General features: G+C 46.0%; 1 protein-coding gene across 1 annotated transcript in view; it reads right to left on the bottom strand.

The window, feature by feature from the left end:
- The window catches only part of KIAA1549L (KIAA1549 like), a 1,247,838-nt gene that overhangs the window by 792,466 nt on the left and 434,296 nt on the right, over positions 1-21,076 (bottom strand). Inside the window, 2 exon segments of the mRNA XM_075325616.1 lie at positions 6,612-6,671; positions 13,316-13,478. Coding sequence (XP_075181731.1) covers positions 6,612-6,671; positions 13,316-13,478 — 223 coding nt within the window.

The raw sequence follows: 21,076 nt of genomic DNA, 5'->3' as shown, positions 1-21,076 counted from the left end.
CTTACAGTGACAACCGTCGAATTGGCCGCTGGGCTCGGCCTGGCCCCGCCGCCCGCATGGATTGGCCGTTTGGCCTGGCCCCGCCCCCCCACACGGATTGGCCGCTGAGCTCGGCCTGGCCCCGCCCCCGCATGGATTGGCCGTTTGGCCAGGCCACGCCCCCGCACGTGGTGCCGCTAGGCCACGCCCCCTCACACAGTACCGCTAGGCCACGCCTCCTCACACTATGAAGCTAAGCCACGCCCCTCACACTATGCCGCTAGGCCACGCCCCCTCACACTATGCCTCTAGGCCATGCCCCCTTATGCCACTAGGCCACAGCCCCACTATGCCACTAGGCCACACCCCCACTATGCTGCTAGGTCACGCCCCCCGCACACGTTGGACACCTGTACACCTCCTTCCAGGACAACTCCTCCCATTATTCTCCTCCTATTATACTCCTCTCTGAGGGGTTTGCAGCATGGGGGATGGAGCACGATGGGGGGTGAAGCATGGGGGATGCAGCATGATGAGGGGTGCAGCATGGGGGGTGGACCATGATGGGGGGTGCCCAGAATGGGGGATGAAACACGATGGGGGGTTCGCAGCATGGGGGATGGAGCACGATGGGGGGTGCAACATGGGGGATGGAGCACGATGGGGGGTGCAGCATGGGGGTATGGAGCACGATGGGGGGTACCCAGAATGGGGGGGATGAAACACGATGGGGGGTGCCCAGAATGGGGGGATGAAACACGATGGGGGGTGCGCAGCATGGGGGATGGAGCACAATGGAGGGTGCACACCTCCCCCCAAAACACACACACACCGCTACACACGCACCGCACAACACACCACACACACTGGCAACCACAAACACCCCCCTACACAGACACCCACACACACAGACAGACAACGCCGCACACACACAACACACAAACACCGCGGCACACACAAATATACGCACATACCGCGCAACACACACACATTACACAAAACATACCTCCCCCAAAACACACACGCACCCCACACCCACACGCACATAAACTGCGCAACACACACAGCACCACACACAGACAACACTGCAGACACAGCGCTCCACAAACAACGCAACACACACAACGCAACACACAAACAACACCGCTCTCACACACCCCCACCCAGGCCACACCCAGAACATTTACAGCGCCCTACACAAACACTTGACAACTACACACAACAACATCTATATATATATATAACAAAAATCATACATTAACTACACAATAAATTCTAGAATAATGCGTTAGAATCGGGCCACCTTCTAGTATAATAATAATTTGAAATGTGGTGTACATGAGACCAAGACTGTTTAGCAAGGGTTAGAACATAACTCCAGTTTCATGTATGTTGCATGAAAACCATACGCCCACCGGAATAAATAGAGTTCATTGACATGACACTAGAGTAAAATTTTGCAAGTCAGGAATATAAAATAATGGTGATCTCCATGTCAGAGGAACGTGCAAGAACAAAAAGTGATCTCCAATGTGAAAACTTCACAAAACAGTCCTCTGGACACTTGTGATTAGTGATGAGCGAATGTATTCGCTACTATTCGCTATTCGCAGAATAGTACGGTACGTGGGCTATTCATTATACAGCGAGTAATGGTGCATTCGCCTCCCCATATTTGGATGTCCCGCCCAGCATGTTTGGCGCCTGATTTGCAGCCACTAAACATGTTGGGCTTCTTAAACAATCACAGTAATGCCGCAGCCACCTTGGCTGTAGCATTACTGTGATTGGCTGGCTGCCACCATTTTGTTCACATTATATTGCCAGTGTCTCTCTTCAAGCACTTCATACTCACCAATCACAGGCGCGGCTGATGCACTACTCCCACTGCCTATCATTCTTCTTCCCTACCCGCTCATTAGACACATACATATTCACTGCTTCCCCCGCAAACCGGTGGCCATGATTGGTTGTAGTCAGACCCGCCACCACAATGAGTGACAGCTGTCTGACTGCAACCAATCACAGCTGGTCTATATATCGTACAGTAAAATAAATAAACACAGTAAATAATTTTAAAAAACCGCGTGCGGTCCCCCCAATTTTGATACCCAGCCAAGATAAAGCCTCACAGCTGAGGGCTGGTATTCTCAGGCTGGGAAGACCAACATTTTTGGGAGCCCTCAGCCTAAAATATCGGCTAGCAGCCACCTGGAATTGCCGCATCCATTAGATGCAGCTCCCAATAACGTGGGTTTTACTGTATGATATAGACACGCCCACTGGTGCTTGCAGCCAGACAACTGTCACTGAGCGTGGGGGCAGGTTTAACTGCAACCAATTATGGCCACTGGTGTGCAGGGGAAGGAGTGAATATGTATGAGCCTAATGAGCGGGTGCAGTAAATATGTGATGAGGCTAATGAGCAGGTAGGGAAGAAGAAGAGAGGCCGCGGGAGCAGTGTGACAGCCACACCTCGCCGTGATTAGTGAGTATGAACCTGAGAGAGAGAGACAGAGAGAATTGGCGCAATACTGTGATATCCTCATTCCCAGAAACTATATGCGAGTCAGAAATGCATGCAGGCATATTCTCCAGGCTCTCCACATTCAGTTTCATAACTTTCCCATCCGTTTCAGCCTTTTCCTAAGGCCCCCAGACCTCTTTGTTGAGTTCAGCAGAAAATTACTCACATTTCCCATAGACTTGCATTTTACTCGCTATTTGTAACGAATACAAGAATATTACAAAGTACTTGTTACGAGTATAGCGCTTACTAATATTACGGTACTAGCTCATTTCTACTTGTAATGTAAAAGTATTGAGGACATTTGTGACTAAGCAGGTTGGCGCAGTACGATAAACGACCTGTTACAAGTATGCTCATAGAAGAAAGCAGACACATTTTTCTCACCTCTTTAACCCCTTCACGACCATGGACGGAAAGATCCGTCATGGTGCCCTGGGCCTTAACGACCAAGGACGGATCTTTCCGTCATGGCGTAATCGCGGCACCGGAGCCTCCGGTGACTGCGAAAAGTTAGCATAAACTGCAGATTCGGGGAGGAGGGGACCTGTACCTGACCTCAGGAGGGGTGGTGCCTCCTCCCCGGACCTACGGAGGCTGTGATTGGCTGACGAACGCCGCTCAACCAATCACAGCCACTGTAATGTTCCAGCCACTTAAAGTGACTGAAACATTGAAATCCAGCCCTGGCCAGTGCAGCTATAGCACTGTCCATTGGCTGGAGCTGGGTGACCTCACTGGATCACCCTCCCCCAGCTCCAGTAGCTCTGACCCGGAAGTTGCCGCGCTGCCATTGCACTGTATGAAACCGGCCTCCCAATCCGCCGCTGCCGCTGCCCTCCGCGATCTGCCACCCGCACCCCCACCCCTCGTATCTGCTGCCCGCACCCTCACCCCCACACCTCCCGATCCACCGCTGCCCTCCGCGATCTGCCACCCGATCTGCTGCCCGCACCCCCACACCTCCCGATCCGCCGCTGCCCTCCGCAATCTGCCACCCGATCTGCTGCCCGCACCCCCACCCCCACACCTCCCGATTCGCCGCTGCCCTTCGCGATCTGCCACCCCATCTGCTGCCCGCACTCCCACCCCCACACCTCCCGATCCGCCGCTGCCCTCCGCGATCTGCTGCCCGCACCCTCACCCCCACCCCTCCCGATCCGCCGCCGCCGCCCTCCATCTGCCACAGTGCCACCGGTCCCCCCCGATCTGCTGTCCGGCCCCTTTCCCTCGTGATCGGCTGCTCGTCCCCTCACCTCCGTGATGTGCTGCCAGCCCCCTCCACTCGAGATCAGCTGCCCGCTTCCTCCTCCGTTATGTGCTGCCCGGCCCCGCCCCCTCTCCTCCGTTATGTGCTGCACGCTCCCGCCCCCACCTCTCACCCCCATGATCGGCTACTCACCCCCTCCCCTGTCACCCCCGTGATGTGCGCTCCCTCCCCTGTCACCCCCGTGATGTGCGCTCCCTCCCCTGTCACCTCCGTGATGTGCGCTCCCTCCCCTGTCACCCCCGTGATGTGCGCTCCCTCCTCTGTCGCCCCCGTGATGTGCGCTCCCTCCCCTGTCGCCCCTGTGATGTGCGCTCCCTCCCCTGTCGCCCCCGTGACGTGCGCTCCCTCACCTGTCACCGCCGTGATGTGCGCTCCCTCACCTGTCACCACCGTGATGTGCGCTCCCTCACCTGTCACCGCCGTGATGTGCGCTCCGTCACCGCCGTGATGTGCGCTCCCTCACCTGTCACCCCGTGATCTGTGCTCCCTCACCTGTCACCCCGTGATCTGTGCTCCCTCACCTGTCACCCCGTGATCTGTGCTCCCTCACCTGTCACCCCCGTGATGTGCGCTCCCTCTCCTGTCACCCCCGTGATCTGTGCTCCCTCACCTGTCACCCCCGTGATCTGCTGTCCACTCTCCCTCACCTCTCACCCCCGTGATCTGTGCTCTGCTCACCTGTCTCCTCCATGATCTGCGCTGCGCTCCCTCCCCCACCTCTCACCCTCCCCGATCTCATCCTGTAGGGTAACTATCCCCAATCTCACCTCCCACTCCCCTTCCCACCCATCCCCCCCTCCCCCCATCCTCTGCCGTTCCTGCATCCACTGCGCCCTCTCCCATCCGCCCTCACCCTATCCCAGCCGCCGTCTCACAATCACAGATGCTCCCTTTATATGCCGCTGTTCCCCCATCTGCCGCCGCCCCATCTGCCGCCCCCCCCCATCTGCCGCTGGGTTTTTTTCTATGCCATGGGGGTCTAGTTTCCAAAATGGGGTCACATGTGGGGGAGCTCCACTGTTTCGGCACCTCAGGGGGTCTCCAAACGCAACATGGAATACGCTAATTATCCCAGACAATTTTGCGTTTGAAACGTCAATTGACGCTCCTTGCCTTCCGAGCCCTGCTGTGCGCCCAAACATTTTATTTCCACCACATATGAGGTGTCTGTGTACTCAGGAGAAATTGCACAATACATTTTATGGTGCAATTTTTCCTGATACCCTTGTGAAAAAAAGCTACCTAGTTGAAGTAACAATTTTGTGGTAAACATTTTTTTTTTTATTTTCACGGCTCAACTCTATTAACTTTTGTGAAGCCCCCAGAGGCTCAAAGTGCTCAATAAACATCTAGATAAATTCCATGAGGGGTCTAGTTTCCAAAATGGGGTCACATGTGGGGGAGCTCTACTGTTTCGGCACCTCAGGGGGTCTCCAAACGCAACATAGAATACGCTAATTATCCCAGACAATTTTGCGTTTGAAACGTCAAATGACGCTCCTTGCCTTCCGAGCCCTGCTGTGCGCCCAAACATTTTATTTCCACCACATATGAGGTGTCTGTGTACTCAGGAGAAATTGCACAATACATTTTATGGTGCAATTTTTCCTGATACCCTTGTGAAAAAAGCTACCTGGTTGAAGTAACAATTTTGTGGTAAAAAAAATTTTTTTTATTTTCACAGCTCAACTCTATTAACTTTTGTGAAGCCCCCAGAGGCTCAAAGTGCTCAATAAACATCTAGATAAATTCTATGAGGGGTCTAGTTTCCAAAATGGGGTCACATGTGGGGGAGCTCCACTGTTTCGGCACCTCAGGGGCTCTCCAAACGCAACATGGTGCGGTTAACGATTCCAGCTAATTTTCTGTTCAAAAAAGTCAAATGGCGCTCCTTCCCTTCCGAGTCCTGCCGTGCACCCAAACAGTGGTTTTTCGCCACATATGAGGTATCTGCGTGCTCAGTAGAAATTGCCCAACAAATTTTGGGGGTTCATTTAATCCTGCTACCCTTGTGAATATGCAATATTTGAGGCTAAATTAACATTTTTGTTGCAAAAAGTAAAATGTTCATTTTTTCCTTCCACATTGCTTTAGTTACTGTGAAGCACCTGAAGGGTTAATAACCTTCTTGAATGTGGTTTTGAGTAGCCTGAGGGTGCCGTTTTTGGAATGGTGTCACTTTTGGGTGTTTTGTGTCATGTAGACCTTTCAATATCGCTTCAAATGTGATGTGGTCCCTAAAAAAAGTGGCTTTGTAAATTTTGTTGTAAAAATGAGAAATTGCTCATAAACTTTGAACCCCTATAACTTCCTTAAATTTTTTTTTTTCCCAAAATTGTTCTGATGTAAAGTAGACATGTGGGAAATGTTATTTATTAATTATTTTGTGTCATATGTCTCGTTGGTTTTAGAGCATAAAAATTCAAAGTTTGAAAATTACAAAACTTTCAAAATTTTCGTGAAATTTCCATTTGTTTCACAAAGAAATGCAAAAAATAATCGGCCTAAATTTACCACTAACATGAAGCCCAATATGTCACGAAAAAACAATCTCAGAATCACCAGGATCCGCTGAAGCGTTCCAGAGTTATAACCTCATAAAGTGACACTGGTCAGAATTGCAAAAAATGGCCTGGTCTTTAGGGTCAAAATAGGCTTGGGGCTGAAGGGGTTAAAGTGACAGTGCAAAAGCTCAAAATTTCACTTTGTGCAACTGGGTAACTTTTATACAAAATGATAGCTAAAATCCACAATGAAAGAGATACAGTCAGAAAAGGAAGCTAGTAATGCTCATAACACCAACATGGCTGCCATAAAGAGCATAAATAAACTTACCTGTGTACACCCAGCTGTTAATTGTGGAAGCTGATATGTCCATATTTGGATAACAAAGAGCTAAAATAAAGCAGAAAAAACTTATTACAACATTTTTATCACTGACAGCACTAAGTTGTGTTTGTAGCTTTAAACTACAATGAACATGGTAGTAAATTTTACCGAATTAAAAAGTTTTTTCACCTCTCTTTTGACATGTCTGTTACTGAAAAGAGTCCGCCATTAATTAGCAATGCAGGAGAATCTTTTTTCACAACCCAACATTGTGTTTTTCCTGGACATGTATCAATTAGCTAGAAAATGTGTACTCCTGTACTCCTATTACAGTTATCAATATGGAGCATCCCCAAACAGCCAGACACTGTCTAATCGGAGCCACATCTATCAGGCATCATGATATATCTTCTCAATAAGCCATCCCAGAATTCCCAGAAACTCAGAATTTTAAGAAAGGAGTCTAATGTAATCAATGCACCTCTATTGTACACCCTGAGCTGTGTTTGAAGCTGCGTTTGACTTTATACGATAGTAACAAAAAAGCCCACACTTGCATTTTTGCTTCCTACATGCTTTGCTGTTTGGGCTATTAACTAAAAATCCTTTGTGGACATATTGCTTATTGTAATGTGCCAATTATGTCTTTGTTGCACTTTTTGTATATAGGCATTTAAGCTATTCAAACCGGCTTATCTTTCTAGTTTTGCTGTGTGAATTCTCTCCTTCCCCTCCCCACTTACATACAGAAATTTTTTTGATAAAATGTTACAATGTGGGATACTATATAAATTACCGGCCATTGTAGCGTATGTGTTTTTTAAATGGTTTTAATATGTTTCAGCGGTTGTTATATAAGACCCGCAACACACATCCGGTTTTTTTGTACGTGTGCGGTACGTATTTGCACGTACAGGAGACACGGAGAAACGGAGACCCATGTTATTCAATGATAGATGGCACACACATGGAACGTGTGTCCGTGTGGTAAGTACGTGTGTGTGCTTTTCGACACGGACAACATGTCTGGTTTTGGCCGGCATCACGCAGGCACGGACCCGCTAAAGTCTATGGGTCCGTGCCTGCACAGACCGCACGCGGAGTATCTCCGTGTTCAGCACGTTTCGTCCGTGTGCGTTTTTAAACGAACAATGTTATTTTTTTTTGTTAAATTCAGTATACTTACCTTTTTTCATGATGTTCTCAGTCATACTTACATTGGCGCTCGGTCTGTTTCTTCCCCCGGCTCATACTTACCGCTCCCCGATCACCAGCGCTGCGAGGAACAGCTGTGCAGAGAATGCGCTGCAACAATTACTTTGAAAAAGGCGGCCGCTCATTAAGCAAGGTAACTCGCGGTCCCCACTGGATCCACCAACTGTGACAGCAAGTCACCTGTGACTACATCGCTGTCACTCGGGCAACTTGTTGTCACAGTTGGAGGATCCAGCGGTGGCCGCGAGTTACCTCAGTGACAGCTCAGCTGATCGCGCGGCTGTCTTCAGTTGCTGCGTGGAGCTGACAGGAGCGACGGTGTCTTCTGCATATAATGTATGCGGCAATTCTGGGCGGCTGCTGACTGATATTGTTAGGCTGGGGGGCTCCCCATAACGTGGGGCTCCCCATCCTGAGAATGCCTGCCTTCAGCCGTATGGCTTTATCTGGCTGGTATTAAAATTGTGGGGGGCCGCACGCCGGTTTTTTTTAATTATTTATTTATTTATTTTACTGCACAGTATAGACACGCCCACCGGCTGCTGTGATTGGGTGCAGTGACACAGCTGTCATTCAGCGTGGGGGGCGTGTCTGACTGCAACCAATCACAGGCGCCTGTGGGCAGGGAAAGCAGGGAATACGAGATTGATTAATGAGCGGCCAGCTTTTTCAAAATAGTTAAAGTCGCCGGAGTTTTAATAACAGCTGAGCAGCGCCGCACCGGAGATCGGTGAGTATGAGAGAGGGCTGCTCACTTCAGTCACTCAGGGGATTAGCGGTCACCGGTGAATCCTGCACAGGTTACCGCTAATCAGGACGCGACACAGACAGAGCCGCGGCATGACAATGAAGTCGGGTGAAGTTCACCCAAGTTCATTCTCATCGCGCAACTCTGTCTACTGTCAGCCGACATCTATAAACAACATTGTGCATCACAAACACAGACATTCCACGTACACATACACGTTCATGCCACACGCACACATGGTCATTCCACACGCGCACACGGACAGCATATGCCATCAACACGGATGTCATACGTACCACGCCCCAACGCCCCAAAAAATCGGAACACGGACCCGAAAAATGGACCATAAGACATGTATGTTTTTTTTGCGGAAGTGTGTTTTAGGCCTAACACAAGTTTGTTCACAGTTATTTGACTGTATTTTTGCATTTGTGTGTGTTTTGTACCAATAAAATTATATATCCTTTTTTTTAACTATAAATTGATTGTTTGGTGATCCCCCATTATTTGGCACTTCTTTTTCTTCTCTTCACTTGTCTTAAGTGCCAGGGGTGATCCCGGGAGATTTCTCTGGTGCTCCCCCCCCCCTTCTAAGGCTGCTTTCACACATCAGGTTTTTGCTGTGCGGCACAATCCGACGATTTGCGTGAAAAACGCATCTGGTTATTTTTTGCCGCCGGGTGCGGTTTTTCATCATAGACTTTTCTCAGCGCCGGATTGTGCCGCATGTACTTGCATTTAATCCGTTTTTTGCCGGTTGCGGTAAAAATCGGCACTCCGGCGGCCGCACAGGACGCAGAGAGGAACGTTTTTTGACAGCGGCAAAAAAATCCATAGCGCCGGGTGCGGTGCTGTGCGGCATGGTGCATAATGAAAGTCTATGCGCGCCGGATCCAGTGGCACGCATGAAACGCCGGAAGCATGTACCAGATCCGGTTTTTTACTTCTGAGCATGCCCGGAAGTGATATAAATTCATTGCTTGTCAGAAAATCAATCACTCATTCACTCACTCATTCTCTCTCAAACTCTCTCACTCACTGACTCACTCACTCACTTACTCACTGACTCATTCACTCACTCTTACCCACCCACCGATCACCGGCGCGGCGCTGCACGGCTGTCACAAAGCTCTGGTGGCTTCTCCTGATTTGCAAATGCCGGCCGTCCATTATTCAATCTCGTATTCACTGCTTTCCCCGCCCACCGGCGCCTATGATTGGTTGCAGTCAGACACGCCCCCACGCTGAGTGACAGTTGTCTCACTGCAACCAATCACAGCCGCCGGTGGGCGGGTCAATATCTTGCAGTAAAATAAATAAATAATTACAAAAAAACGGCGGGCGGTCCCCCCTAATTTTGATACCAGCCAAGATAAAGCCATACGGCTGGAGGCTGGTATTGCCAGGATGGGGAGCGCCACGTTATGGGGAGCCCCCCAGCCTAAAAATCAAAGCCAGCAGCCGCCCGGAATGTCCGCATCCATTAGATGCGACAGTCCCGGGACTCTACCCGGCTTATCCCGAACTGCCCTGGTGTGGTGGCAATCGGGGTTAAAAGGGGTTAATCATGGCAGGCGTCTATAAGACACCCCCAATGATTAACCTGTAAGTGAAAGTAAATAAACACATACACCCAAAAAAATACTTTATTTGGAATAAAAGACAAAAAAACACCCTCTTTCACCATTTTATTAAAATCCCAAAACACCCCTCCAGGTCCGATGTAATCCACAGAGGTCCCACGACACTTTCAGCTCTGCTACATGAAGTTGACAGGAGCGGCAGTAGAACACCGCCACTCTCTATCAGCTCCACGCAGCAACTGAAGGGAGTCGCGCTCTCAGCGGTGTCATCACTGAGGTAGTGCCGGGGCATGTGCGGTGATATTGGGGGCTGTAGTGCCTGCGTGTTCGGTGATGATGCGTGCGGGAGTGCCTGCGTGTGCGGTGATGATGCATGCGGGAGTGCCGTTGTATGTGCGGTGATGATGCATGCGGGAGTGCCGGTGTATGTGCGGCGATGATGCGTGCGGGAGTGCCGGTATATGGATGTGTGCGGGAGTGCCGGTGTATTTGCGGTGATGATGTGTGCGGGAGTGCCTGCGTGTGCGGTGATGATGCATGCAGGAGTGCCGGTGTATGTGCGGTGATGGTGCATGCGGTAGTGCCGGTGTATGTGCGGTGATGGTGCGTGCGGGAGTGCCGGTATATGTGTGATGATGGTGTGTGTGGGAGTGTCGGTGTACGTGCGGTGATGGTGCATGCGGGAGTGCCGGTGTATGTGTGGCGATGATGCGTGCGAGAGTGGCAATGTATGTGCGGTGATGATGCGTGCGGGAGTGCCGGTGTATGTGCGTGGTTGATGCGTGCGGGAGAGCCTGCATGTGCGGTGATAATGCTGGTGTGTGTGCGATGATGGTGTGTGCGGGAGTGCTGGTGTATGTGCGTGATGATGCGTGCGGAAGTGCCGGTGTATGTGCGGTGATGATGCGTGTGGGAGTGCCGCTGTATGTGCGGCGATGATGCGTGCGGGAGTGCCGGTGTATTTGAGGTGATGATGTGTGCGGGAGTGCCTGCGTGTGCGGTGATGATGCATGCAGGAGTGCCGGTGTATGTGCGGTGATGGTGCATGCGGTAGTGCCGGTGTATGTGCGGTGATGGTGCGTGCGGGAGTGCCGGTGTATGTGCGGTGATGATGCGTGCGGGAGTGCTGGTGTATGTGCGATGATGGTGTGTGCGGGAGTGCTGGTGTATGTGCGATGATAGTGTGTGTGGGAGTGTCGGTGTATGTGCGGTGATGGTGCATGCGGGAGTGCCGGTGTATGTGTGGCGATGATGCGTGCGGGAGTGCCGGTGTATGTGTGGCGATGATGCGTGCGAGAGTGCCAATGTATGTGCGGTGATGATGCGTGTGGGAGTGCCGGTGTATGTGCGTGGATGATGCGTGCGGGAGTGCCTGCATGTGCGGTGATAATGCTGGTGTATTTGCGATGATGTTGTGTGCGGGAGTGCCGGTGTATTTGCGGTGATAATGCGTGCGGGAGTGCCGGTGTATGTGCGGCGATGATGCATGCGGGAGTGCCTGCGTGTGCGATGATGATGGGCTCTCTCTCTCAGCATAAAAAAAAAAAAAAAACAGATACGTTTTTTTACCAGATCCGTCGCATCAGTTTTTACACAATCTGAGACGGATCCGTTGCATCAGGCACAAACCGGATTGTGCCTGATTGCAAAAAACTGATGTGTGAAAGCAGCCTAAGTCTAAGGCCCTGTGTGCACTTGCCGGTTTTTCCGCGGATTTCCTGCAGTTTTGCTGCATGTTTCGCTGCATGTTATGTTCATAACATCTCTGCAGTGGTTCACCAGCAAAACCTATGGAGAAAAAAAATGCTGTGCGCACTATGCGGATTTTGACAGCTGCATGTTCCTTCTTTTACGCACGTCGCTGTGGCATTTCACTCCATTGACTGCAATGTAATCGTAAAATCCCGCAGGGAATTACACAAGCAGCAAATTCTGTGCGGTTCATTGCGTTTTCCTGCGTTATTCCCTCTGGTATTTCGCGGTTTCGGGACATAATGTTCATCACTGCCTGTAGTTTGCAGGGAAGTGATGTCATTATGACAGGAAGAGGAAGCGGAGCAGAGAGTAAACACACACATATCACACTCACATCACAAACACAGACATAGAATACACACATCGCACTCACACACAGACATATAGAATACACATACAAATCAAACGGACATATAGAAAAAAAACACATGGGCTCCACCGTATTTTTACCTTCCAGCCGAAGTAAACACATAGCGGCGGCCCGGTATTCTCAGGCTGGGGAGGGCGAGGGCCAGGGTTAATGTCCCCCCTCCTCCCGCAGCCGAGAATATCAGCCCGCAGCTGCCCCGGAACTGTCGCATCCAATATGCGGCAGTACCGGAGTGTCCCCGGCTCTTCCTGTCGCCGTGATGCGGTGGCAATCAGGGTACTATAAGGAGTTAATGACGGTGGATCGCCGCCACTAAGTTCAGGCTTGATCATGGCAGCGTCTATATGACAGCTGACATGATCAACCCGTAAGTAAAGTGAAAAAAACACACACACCGAAAAATCCTTTATTTTAAATAAAACACAAAAAAGCCCGTTTCACCCCTTTATTAACCCCTCCCAAACACACAGCTTCGGCATAAGCCACGTCCTGCGATGCTTGCATCCAGCCGCGACTGACACAATACTGAATGCAGCCTCGCAACGAGACAGCAGAGGTAACCACAGGTCATTTCCCACGGCCGGTAATGTGAACACACATTACCGCTCGGGAGAAATGCAGCGTGTGCTCACAGGGACTCTTTCTATCTATCCCTCTATCTACTCTTCTATCTGTCTATTTATCTATTTATCTATCTACTGTACTATCTATCTCAGAAGGAAATTACTTTTTTTTTTTTTTTCAATGTGCTTTATTGCATTGAATGCATTAAACCACATGTACCAATCCGCACGCGGCAAAACCGCGGCAATACCGCGAACAATACAGTGGTAAAACCGCGGCAAACCACAGCAAACCGCAGGCGGTTTTCGGGTGCGGTTTGCCGCGTTTTTACCGTGGGTGCGGTAATCTTTCAGACCCTGCGGAATTTTCTTAAGAAAATTCCGTTTTCTAGTGTGTACAGGGCCTAAGTCTCATGACTTTATACGATAGTGGAGACAAATGATGAGCTGCAAAGTAAATTGGCCATGCTCCTTACGTTCAGCAATGATAGACGGAGGGTCTCCCAGGTAGTATCCAACCACTTCTCCAGAGAGGAAATTCAGCAGGCTGCTAGCTGTCGTACCATTTATTGCATCACTATAATTCTTCACAACATAGATCAGAGTAAGAATTTGGTTTTCTTTGGATGTACTCAAAATCTATCAAAATAGTTAAAAAAAATGTATATTATAAAAGTCAGTAAAAATTCTAAATATAGATGTAACAAACATTGCAAAATTAAATTAGGGCAGGCTAGGCAGGAACATAAGAAAAAGACTGCTGGTAGTGCTAAGATATGTGAAACAATGTATATGGTAATATAGACATACATTACTGGTATGAAAAACATGTAAAAATTGAGACACAGTACACAAAAATGGCCATATTTTTGTGAGCCCAACGGCAAAGGCGACCTTTTATTGTTGGTCCCTACCTACTCTATTGCCTCTCTTTGGGTTAAAAAACCTACAATTTATGGGTGCACAAAAACAAAGTATCTTAATTTTTTCATATTTTCCATAGCAGTGTTGCATCTTTATATTCCAATCTTCATTGTTACACATATCTTAGTACTACAGAGTGCAACTGTCTATTTTTTGTTACTAAGTTTCATGCTCAATATGCACATGTTCACATTAGAAAGGTAGGGATGTGCCATCAGTTTTTTTCTTAGATTACAGGGTCATGCCTTCTGGTTGAGCACTTTTAGTCTTCAGCCTTAAGGGGGCTTTACATGGTAGCGATATCGCTAGCACTTTGTAGAGATAGCGAGCATGTAAGTACCCACCCCCGTCGCGCATGCGATTATTTGTGATCGCTGCCGTAGCGAAAAGTATCGCAACGGCAGCGTCACACATACTTACCTGGTCGGTGGCGGCGCTATGACAGCCGAACAATCCCTCCTTCAAGGGGGAGGGACGTTCGGCATCACAGCGACGTCACCGCAACGTCACTAAGCGGCCGGCCAATCAAAGCAAAGGGGCAGAGATGAGCAGGACGTAACATCCCGCCCACCTCCTTCCTTCCGCATTGGGGCCAGCGGCAGGTAAGGAGACGTTCCTCGCTTCTGCGGTGTCACACATAGCGATGTGTGCTGCCGCATGAGCGATGAACCACCTGGATAAACAACCTTTTTTGAGTTTGGGACGACCTCTCCATGGTGAACGATTTTCACCATTTTTGAGGTCGCTTAAGGTCGCTGGTCAGTGTCACACGCTGCGATATCGTTAATGACGCCTGATGTGCGTCCCTAACAACTTGACCCCGACGACAAAACATTAACAATATCATAGCGTGTAAAGCCCCCTTTAGGCTGTGTCCGCACTTTGCGTCGTCCTACTTGCAGTTCTAAACGCACCCTCTGGCAGTAATTGATTTTGCCAAAGTTGCTTTTGACCACAAATTAGCGCTAAAAACGCATGCGTATTTACCGCGTTTTAGCCGCTTTTTTAGCGCTTTTTACATGCTTTTCCATTGCGTTTTGAAAGATGCGTTTTGAACATAAAGACACTGCTAAATAAAGTTTAAACAGTCAAACACAATGAAAAAAAGGAAAAAAAGGAAAACATATTTAATTAATGAAATAATAACGAAAAAATTTATATTTCAAATAATATTAGCGATTTAATACTATTTAGCGGTATTATAGCAATAAATTTACATTTTTCATTAAGATAATTGTCGGACTATGTGTGTGTGTAAAGGGACATATTATTCAATTTTTTTATGTCATAAAAGCATGCGTTTTGTTAATCCAAAAAACAGTGTTTCTGCAGCTAAAAAGCAGGTAAAACGCTGGAATTTTCATGTTGGTTGCTTTTTGCTACTTCTCATTGACTTCAATGTTAGCAAAACGCAGCCCAAATGGCAAAAACAATTGACATACTGCTTCTTTGAACGCATGTTTTTTGCCACAAATTATGCAAATTAAACACAGCGTTTATAAACGCAAAGTGCGGAAGGAATTTCAGCTTTTTCCATTCACTATTATGGAAAACCAAAACGCATGCCTTTTGGCATAAAAAGGCTGCTGCTCAAAACGCTGCGGAAACGCAGTTGAAAACGCAAAGTGCGGACACAGCCTTAGGTGATTTTAATTCTTTATTTGTAAGTTCATGTCCGCCCATAAATTGGAGGCGTTTTTTTAATCTAAAGAGAGGCATTAGAGTAAGCAAACACCCAGCGGTAAGAGGTCACCTTGGCGTCAGCGGTTGGGCTCACATAAAACGGTCGATTTTTGTGTGCTTTATATCTCAGTTTTTATGTGTTTCATAGTAGTATTGCATGTCTAGGCAGGGAAGAAGTGCTGTGTTACAGGAGCGCTCCAAAAATCCATTATGTCTTGGATAATGTACTAAACACACACTGTGCACAGAATTATCAGACAATTTTTTTAACCATATAATTTTTTGGCCTCGCTCACACAAGCATATGAATCAGACGAGTGCAATGTGAAAAAAATGTTATTCAGTGAGTCAGAGCAGATCTGCAATTTTTTTTCTTGTGCCGAATCGGCATGAGACAAAAATCACGACATGATGCAATTTGCAACATATATCCGGATAGCGCGCACTCATACAAGTCTATGGGTGCATGCGAAACATTGGACTGCACTGATGTCATCCGAGTACAGTGTAATATACGCAGAGACAGATAATGGAAAAGATGGAGAAATTAATCTCTCCTCCTTCTCCTCACCTGTACTACAATTTTCACATGCAAGAGAATTGGACCACAGTAGAATGACACTTGGATCACACTCGCAGCAGAGGGTGGGCTGAGAGTCATTAGCATATAACATCCAATTCTCTGGCATCCGATGCTATACACCCTCATTCATGAATTTATTTACCTGCAAAATCCCTAATCGAGGTCCGCCATAATCCATATCGAGGTCCCACGACGCTCCCAGACTCAGTGTCCCAGCCAATGAAGAACAGAATGTTCCCCATTGACTGGGACAGCAGCCACTGCAGATACTGTGGTGTGAGAACCATGGCAGTGACCTGTGGTGATCTCATGATGTCACAGCAGATCACAGAATGTGGGTCACACAGTAGCATGTGACCCACCGTGGGCAGTGATGAACAGTGATGTCATGAGTTCAACTCAGTTCAATGCCATGGTTTTTGCATGAAGTATCGCGAGAGCCTGCAGCAATGAACTTTGGTGATCTCATGATGTCACCACAGGTCACAGCAACTGGCTCGCACGCTACTTTGTGTGAGACTCGCCGGGGGCAATGAACTGCTGTACAAGTCATTGGGAAACATTCTGTCCTTCATTGGCTTGTACACTGTGCCTGGAAATGTCGTGGGACCTCAATATGGATTAAGGTGGACCTGGATTAAGGATTTTGCAGGGAAATAAATTGGAAAAGGAGGGTGTCTCTTGTTTTTATTTCTTTACTAATTTTCTCTTTTTATGTCTTTCAAGTTTTCTTTTGAGGAACGTTGTGGAACCTCCATATACAGTTAGGTCCAGAAATATTTGGACAGTGTCACAAATTTTGGCATTTTACATGTTTACCAAAACATATTCAATATACAGTTATGTAATTGATATGCGCTTTTAAGTGCATATTCTCAGCTTTAGTTTGAGGGTATTCACATCCTAATTGGGGTAAGGGTTTAGGAATTACTGCTCTTTAACTTGTAGCTGCCTCTTTTTCAAGGGACCAAAAGTAATTGGACAATTGTCTCAAAAGCTCTTTAGTAGGCTGCATAGGCTATTCCCTCATTAATTCATCATCAATTTAGCAGGAAAAAGGTCTGGAGCTGATTCCAGGTGTGACCTATGCATTTGGAAGCTGTTTTTGTGAACTACATGCAGTCAAAGGACCTCTCAATGGAGGAAAAACAGACCATCACTGGGATGAAAAACAAAGAAAAAATCCATCAGAGAGATAGCAGTAATGCTAGGGATGGCCAAATCAAGAGTTTGGTAAATTTTGGAACAAAATGAGCACACTGGAGAACTTGGGAACTCAAACAGGTGTGGATGTCCAAGGCAGATAATAGTGGTGGATGATCACAGAATTCTTTCCTTAGGGAAGGAAAACCAATTCACTGCATCCACCCAAGTGAAGAACCCTCTCCAGGACGTGCGTGCTTCATTATCTAAGTCTACCATAAAGAGAAGACTGCATGAGAGCAAATACAAAGGGGTCAACACAAGGTTCAAACCATTAATAGCCTTAAAAATAAAAAGGCCAGATTAGATTTTGTCAAAAAGCATCTAAGAAGCCAGCCCAGTTCTGGAAAAGCATTGCACAGACAGATGAAACTAAGAACAACCTGTACCAGAATGATGGGAAGAAGAAAGTATGGAGAAGTCTTTCAACAGCTCATGATCCAAAGCATACCACATCCTCTGTAAAACATGGTGGGGGCAGTGTGATGGCATGAGCATGCATGGCTTCTAGTGGCACTGGTTCACTAGTGTTTATTGATTATATGACTGAAGGCAAGCAGCTGGATGAATTCTGAAGTGCATAGGGCTTTACTTTCTGCTCAGATTCTACCAAATGTGAAAAGGTTGATTGGACAATGACCTAAAACATACTGCAAGAGCAACCCAGGAGTTCTTTAAGGCAAAGAATTGGAATATTTTGCAATGGTCATGTCAATCACCAGATCTGAACCTCATCAAGCATGTATTTCACGTACTTAAGGCAAAACGTAAGGCAAAAAGACCCACAAACAAGCAACAACTGAGGTCAACTGAAGTAAAGGCCTGGCATAGCATTTCAAAGGAGAAAACCCAATGTTTAGTGACGTCCATGGCATCCAGACTTCTGGCAGTCATTGCCTGCAAAGGATTCTATACAAAGAATTAAAAATGTATTTATTGGTTTGGCACATCTAATAGATGCTCCACTTCTAGCTGGGGTGGCTGAGGGCTGCTCTTTTTATTCTGGGAAGGGCCAAATAACCTTGGCTGTTCCCACCATAATAATGTCAGCCCCCAGTTGTCTGCTCTCCCTAGGCTGGTTGAAAAAATGGGTGGGGGACCAAAAGCCGTTTTTTTAAATTATTTTTCCAAAAAAATAAAAAATTATCATGGGATCCCATCTAATTTTCAAAACCAGCCAAGAGACAGCTTACAGCTGCGGGTTGCAGCCTGTAGCTGCTGCTGCGACTGTGATGGTTATGAAAATTAGGGAGGACCCCAAGTCATTTTTTTTCTTACAGTTCTCTTACCCAATTTCACCATAATCAGTTGTGTTTTACCAGGAGCAAGAATTAGCGGCTGCTAGACAACTTTGGTTCCGCTTATACAGTAATAGCTGTTGCAAGAAAGGTGGAAGATGCTATCTAAAATATCTTTGTCTGCCACAGCATTAAAGTGACCCTTCCTTATAGGGGCTGAAACAAAAAATCGGTCTAAATTTCTAAAACCTTCATCGCCACATTGAGAAATGTGAATTATTATTACTCCAGATAACACGTGCTCACTGCTTTTAAGACTTGACATGGTGTATGTCGAAAGGCACTTGGATGCTTCAAACATCAATTGGGAATTACTCAGTAAGCACGGTATTACTTTACCAAGGATCCATGTCCCTTGCTGGATTCTGGTTGTCATTGTTTGGGGAATCCCACCCTGCATCCTGGATCTCCATGACTTACAGTATATACAGTGAACATAGCCTATACGTTTGATGAACGGATTTTCACCTGAAATGTTACATAATACTGTGCTTACTGCATTGTAACCAATTGATATGAAATACTGTCAATAAATCCTATTTGTATACTTTATTAAATTTTAAGGGGTTTACAATAACAGAGGAGGGGGTAATTGAAGTATTTAAAATGCATTCTTAAAAATATTGTTGAAATAACAAAGAAGGGGAAGAGGAGGGGAAGAAAGGGTAGGCTAAAAGTGGATGGGAAGGGGTATTGGAGGGGAAGTGGGAATGGAAGGAGTTAGGGAATATAAAGGGGGAGGAGAAAGGGAAGGAGGAAGACGTTGAGGTAATTCGTTAAATTTCAAAGTCAAGCAAGATTATAAACTCATATTCATTTAGCACAGTATATAAACGCATTCGGAAAATAACATATTACATTTATATTATTTAGATAATGTCAAGGAACTAATTCAAAACAAGGTTTGGCATGTATTTCTGGGACCAAAGAGACCATCTTATTTTATATCTTTGATAGTTTTTTTTCTTTTAACGCAATATTATACTCATATAAATTATGAGCTGAAACCCTGTCCGTAACTTCTGAAATAGATGGGATTCTTTCTTCTCTCCAGTTGGCTGCTAATAAATTCTTAATACCTAAGAAAATGTGACAGACAATGTATCTATACTTTTTCTCATATTCTTCTAACCCTATGGAAAGAATAACCAATTCTGGAGTAAGATTTATATCTTTTGTAGTCAATTGCTTTAAGAGGTCTCTGACTTTCTTCCATAAGGGTTTAAGTAAAGGACATCCCCAGAAAATGTGGATAAAGGATCCATTTTTCCCGCAACCTCTCCAACATAGTGGTGAGTTTTCAGCAGAAAACTTGCACAACTTTAGAGGGGTATAGTACCATCTGGAATACACTTTATAATATGTCTCCTGAAGAGAAGCACAGGTTGCAGTTGCATAAGTTGTTTACAGAGCTTGTTTCCATGTACTTATAGGGAATTCCTTGTGCAAATCTTTCTCCCAATTATTTAGGTTTAGCTTTTTCTCAAATTCATAATCTTCATTTAGCAAGGAATATATATTACTGGTTTTCCAAATAATTTGGTTTAATGGATTATTCAATAAATTTATTAGGGGTTTAGGAAGCTGAAATCTAGGTTTTTTGTTTGTAAGAAAATTTTCTATACGATACCAAATTTTTTTCTCTTTATTTGGGATGTTGAATTTACTTTGTATGTTTTTGAAGGGCAAGATTTTGTTATTTTCTATTAGGTCGAGAAAATTGTTTATGTTGTATTGTTTCCATTTTATTATGTTCATTTTGGGAGTCAGAATTTGTATTGTTTCAATTGGGCAACATTTAATATACTCCAAAGGTACATTATCTTTCATCAATGTTTTTAATAGGGATTTCCATGCCAATAGTTCTGCTTTACTTGTTTGAAATTTAGTTAATGTTTTTTGTGTGTTTAAAAGTTGGGCCAAAATGATATCTGATTTGGGAATGTTTCGATTATAATGTTTTTCTATATGTACCCAACTATTTTTAAATTTGGTAATTAGACTATTTTGGGTCTGTTTAATGAGACTAGTTAAATAATAAGCGAAAATATTCGGTAAACCTAGGCCTCCATTCCTCTTATGTTTACATAAAATGTTTTGGGAAATTCTAGGTTTTTTATTTTGCCAGATGAATAGTGATAACTGAGATTGTAGTTTCTGGATCCAGTGCTTAGGAATTGTTGTTGTTAAACATCGGAATAGGTATAGAATTTTCGGCAAAATAATAGATTTATATGATATGACCTTTCCCATCCATGAAACTTCAGTCATCTTTAAATTTTTCAATTCATTTTGGATGTTGTTTAATAATGGGGTAATGTTCATAGATACAATTTTTTTGGTTGGGTTTGTAATGTATATCCCTAAACTTTCAATTTTTCAGTTTCCCACTTGAAGGCAAATTCCTTCTGAATACAATCTTTTAAATCAGGGTCTATGTTATAACCCAAAATTTGGGACTTAGAATAATTGATTTTATAATATGATACGGCTGAGAAATCATCCAGAATATTAATTGTATTTCTAAGTGACTCTAGTGGGTCGGT

The sequence above is a fragment of the Anomaloglossus baeobatrachus genome, chromosome 10, assembly GCF_048569485.1.
Source record: "Anomaloglossus baeobatrachus isolate aAnoBae1 chromosome 10, aAnoBae1.hap1, whole genome shotgun sequence".
Taxonomy (NCBI): Eukaryota; Metazoa; Chordata; class Amphibia; order Anura; family Aromobatidae; genus Anomaloglossus; species Anomaloglossus baeobatrachus.
The sequence above is the reverse complement of the archived record's forward strand: the minus strand, read 5'-3'. Positions and strand labels throughout refer to the sequence as shown.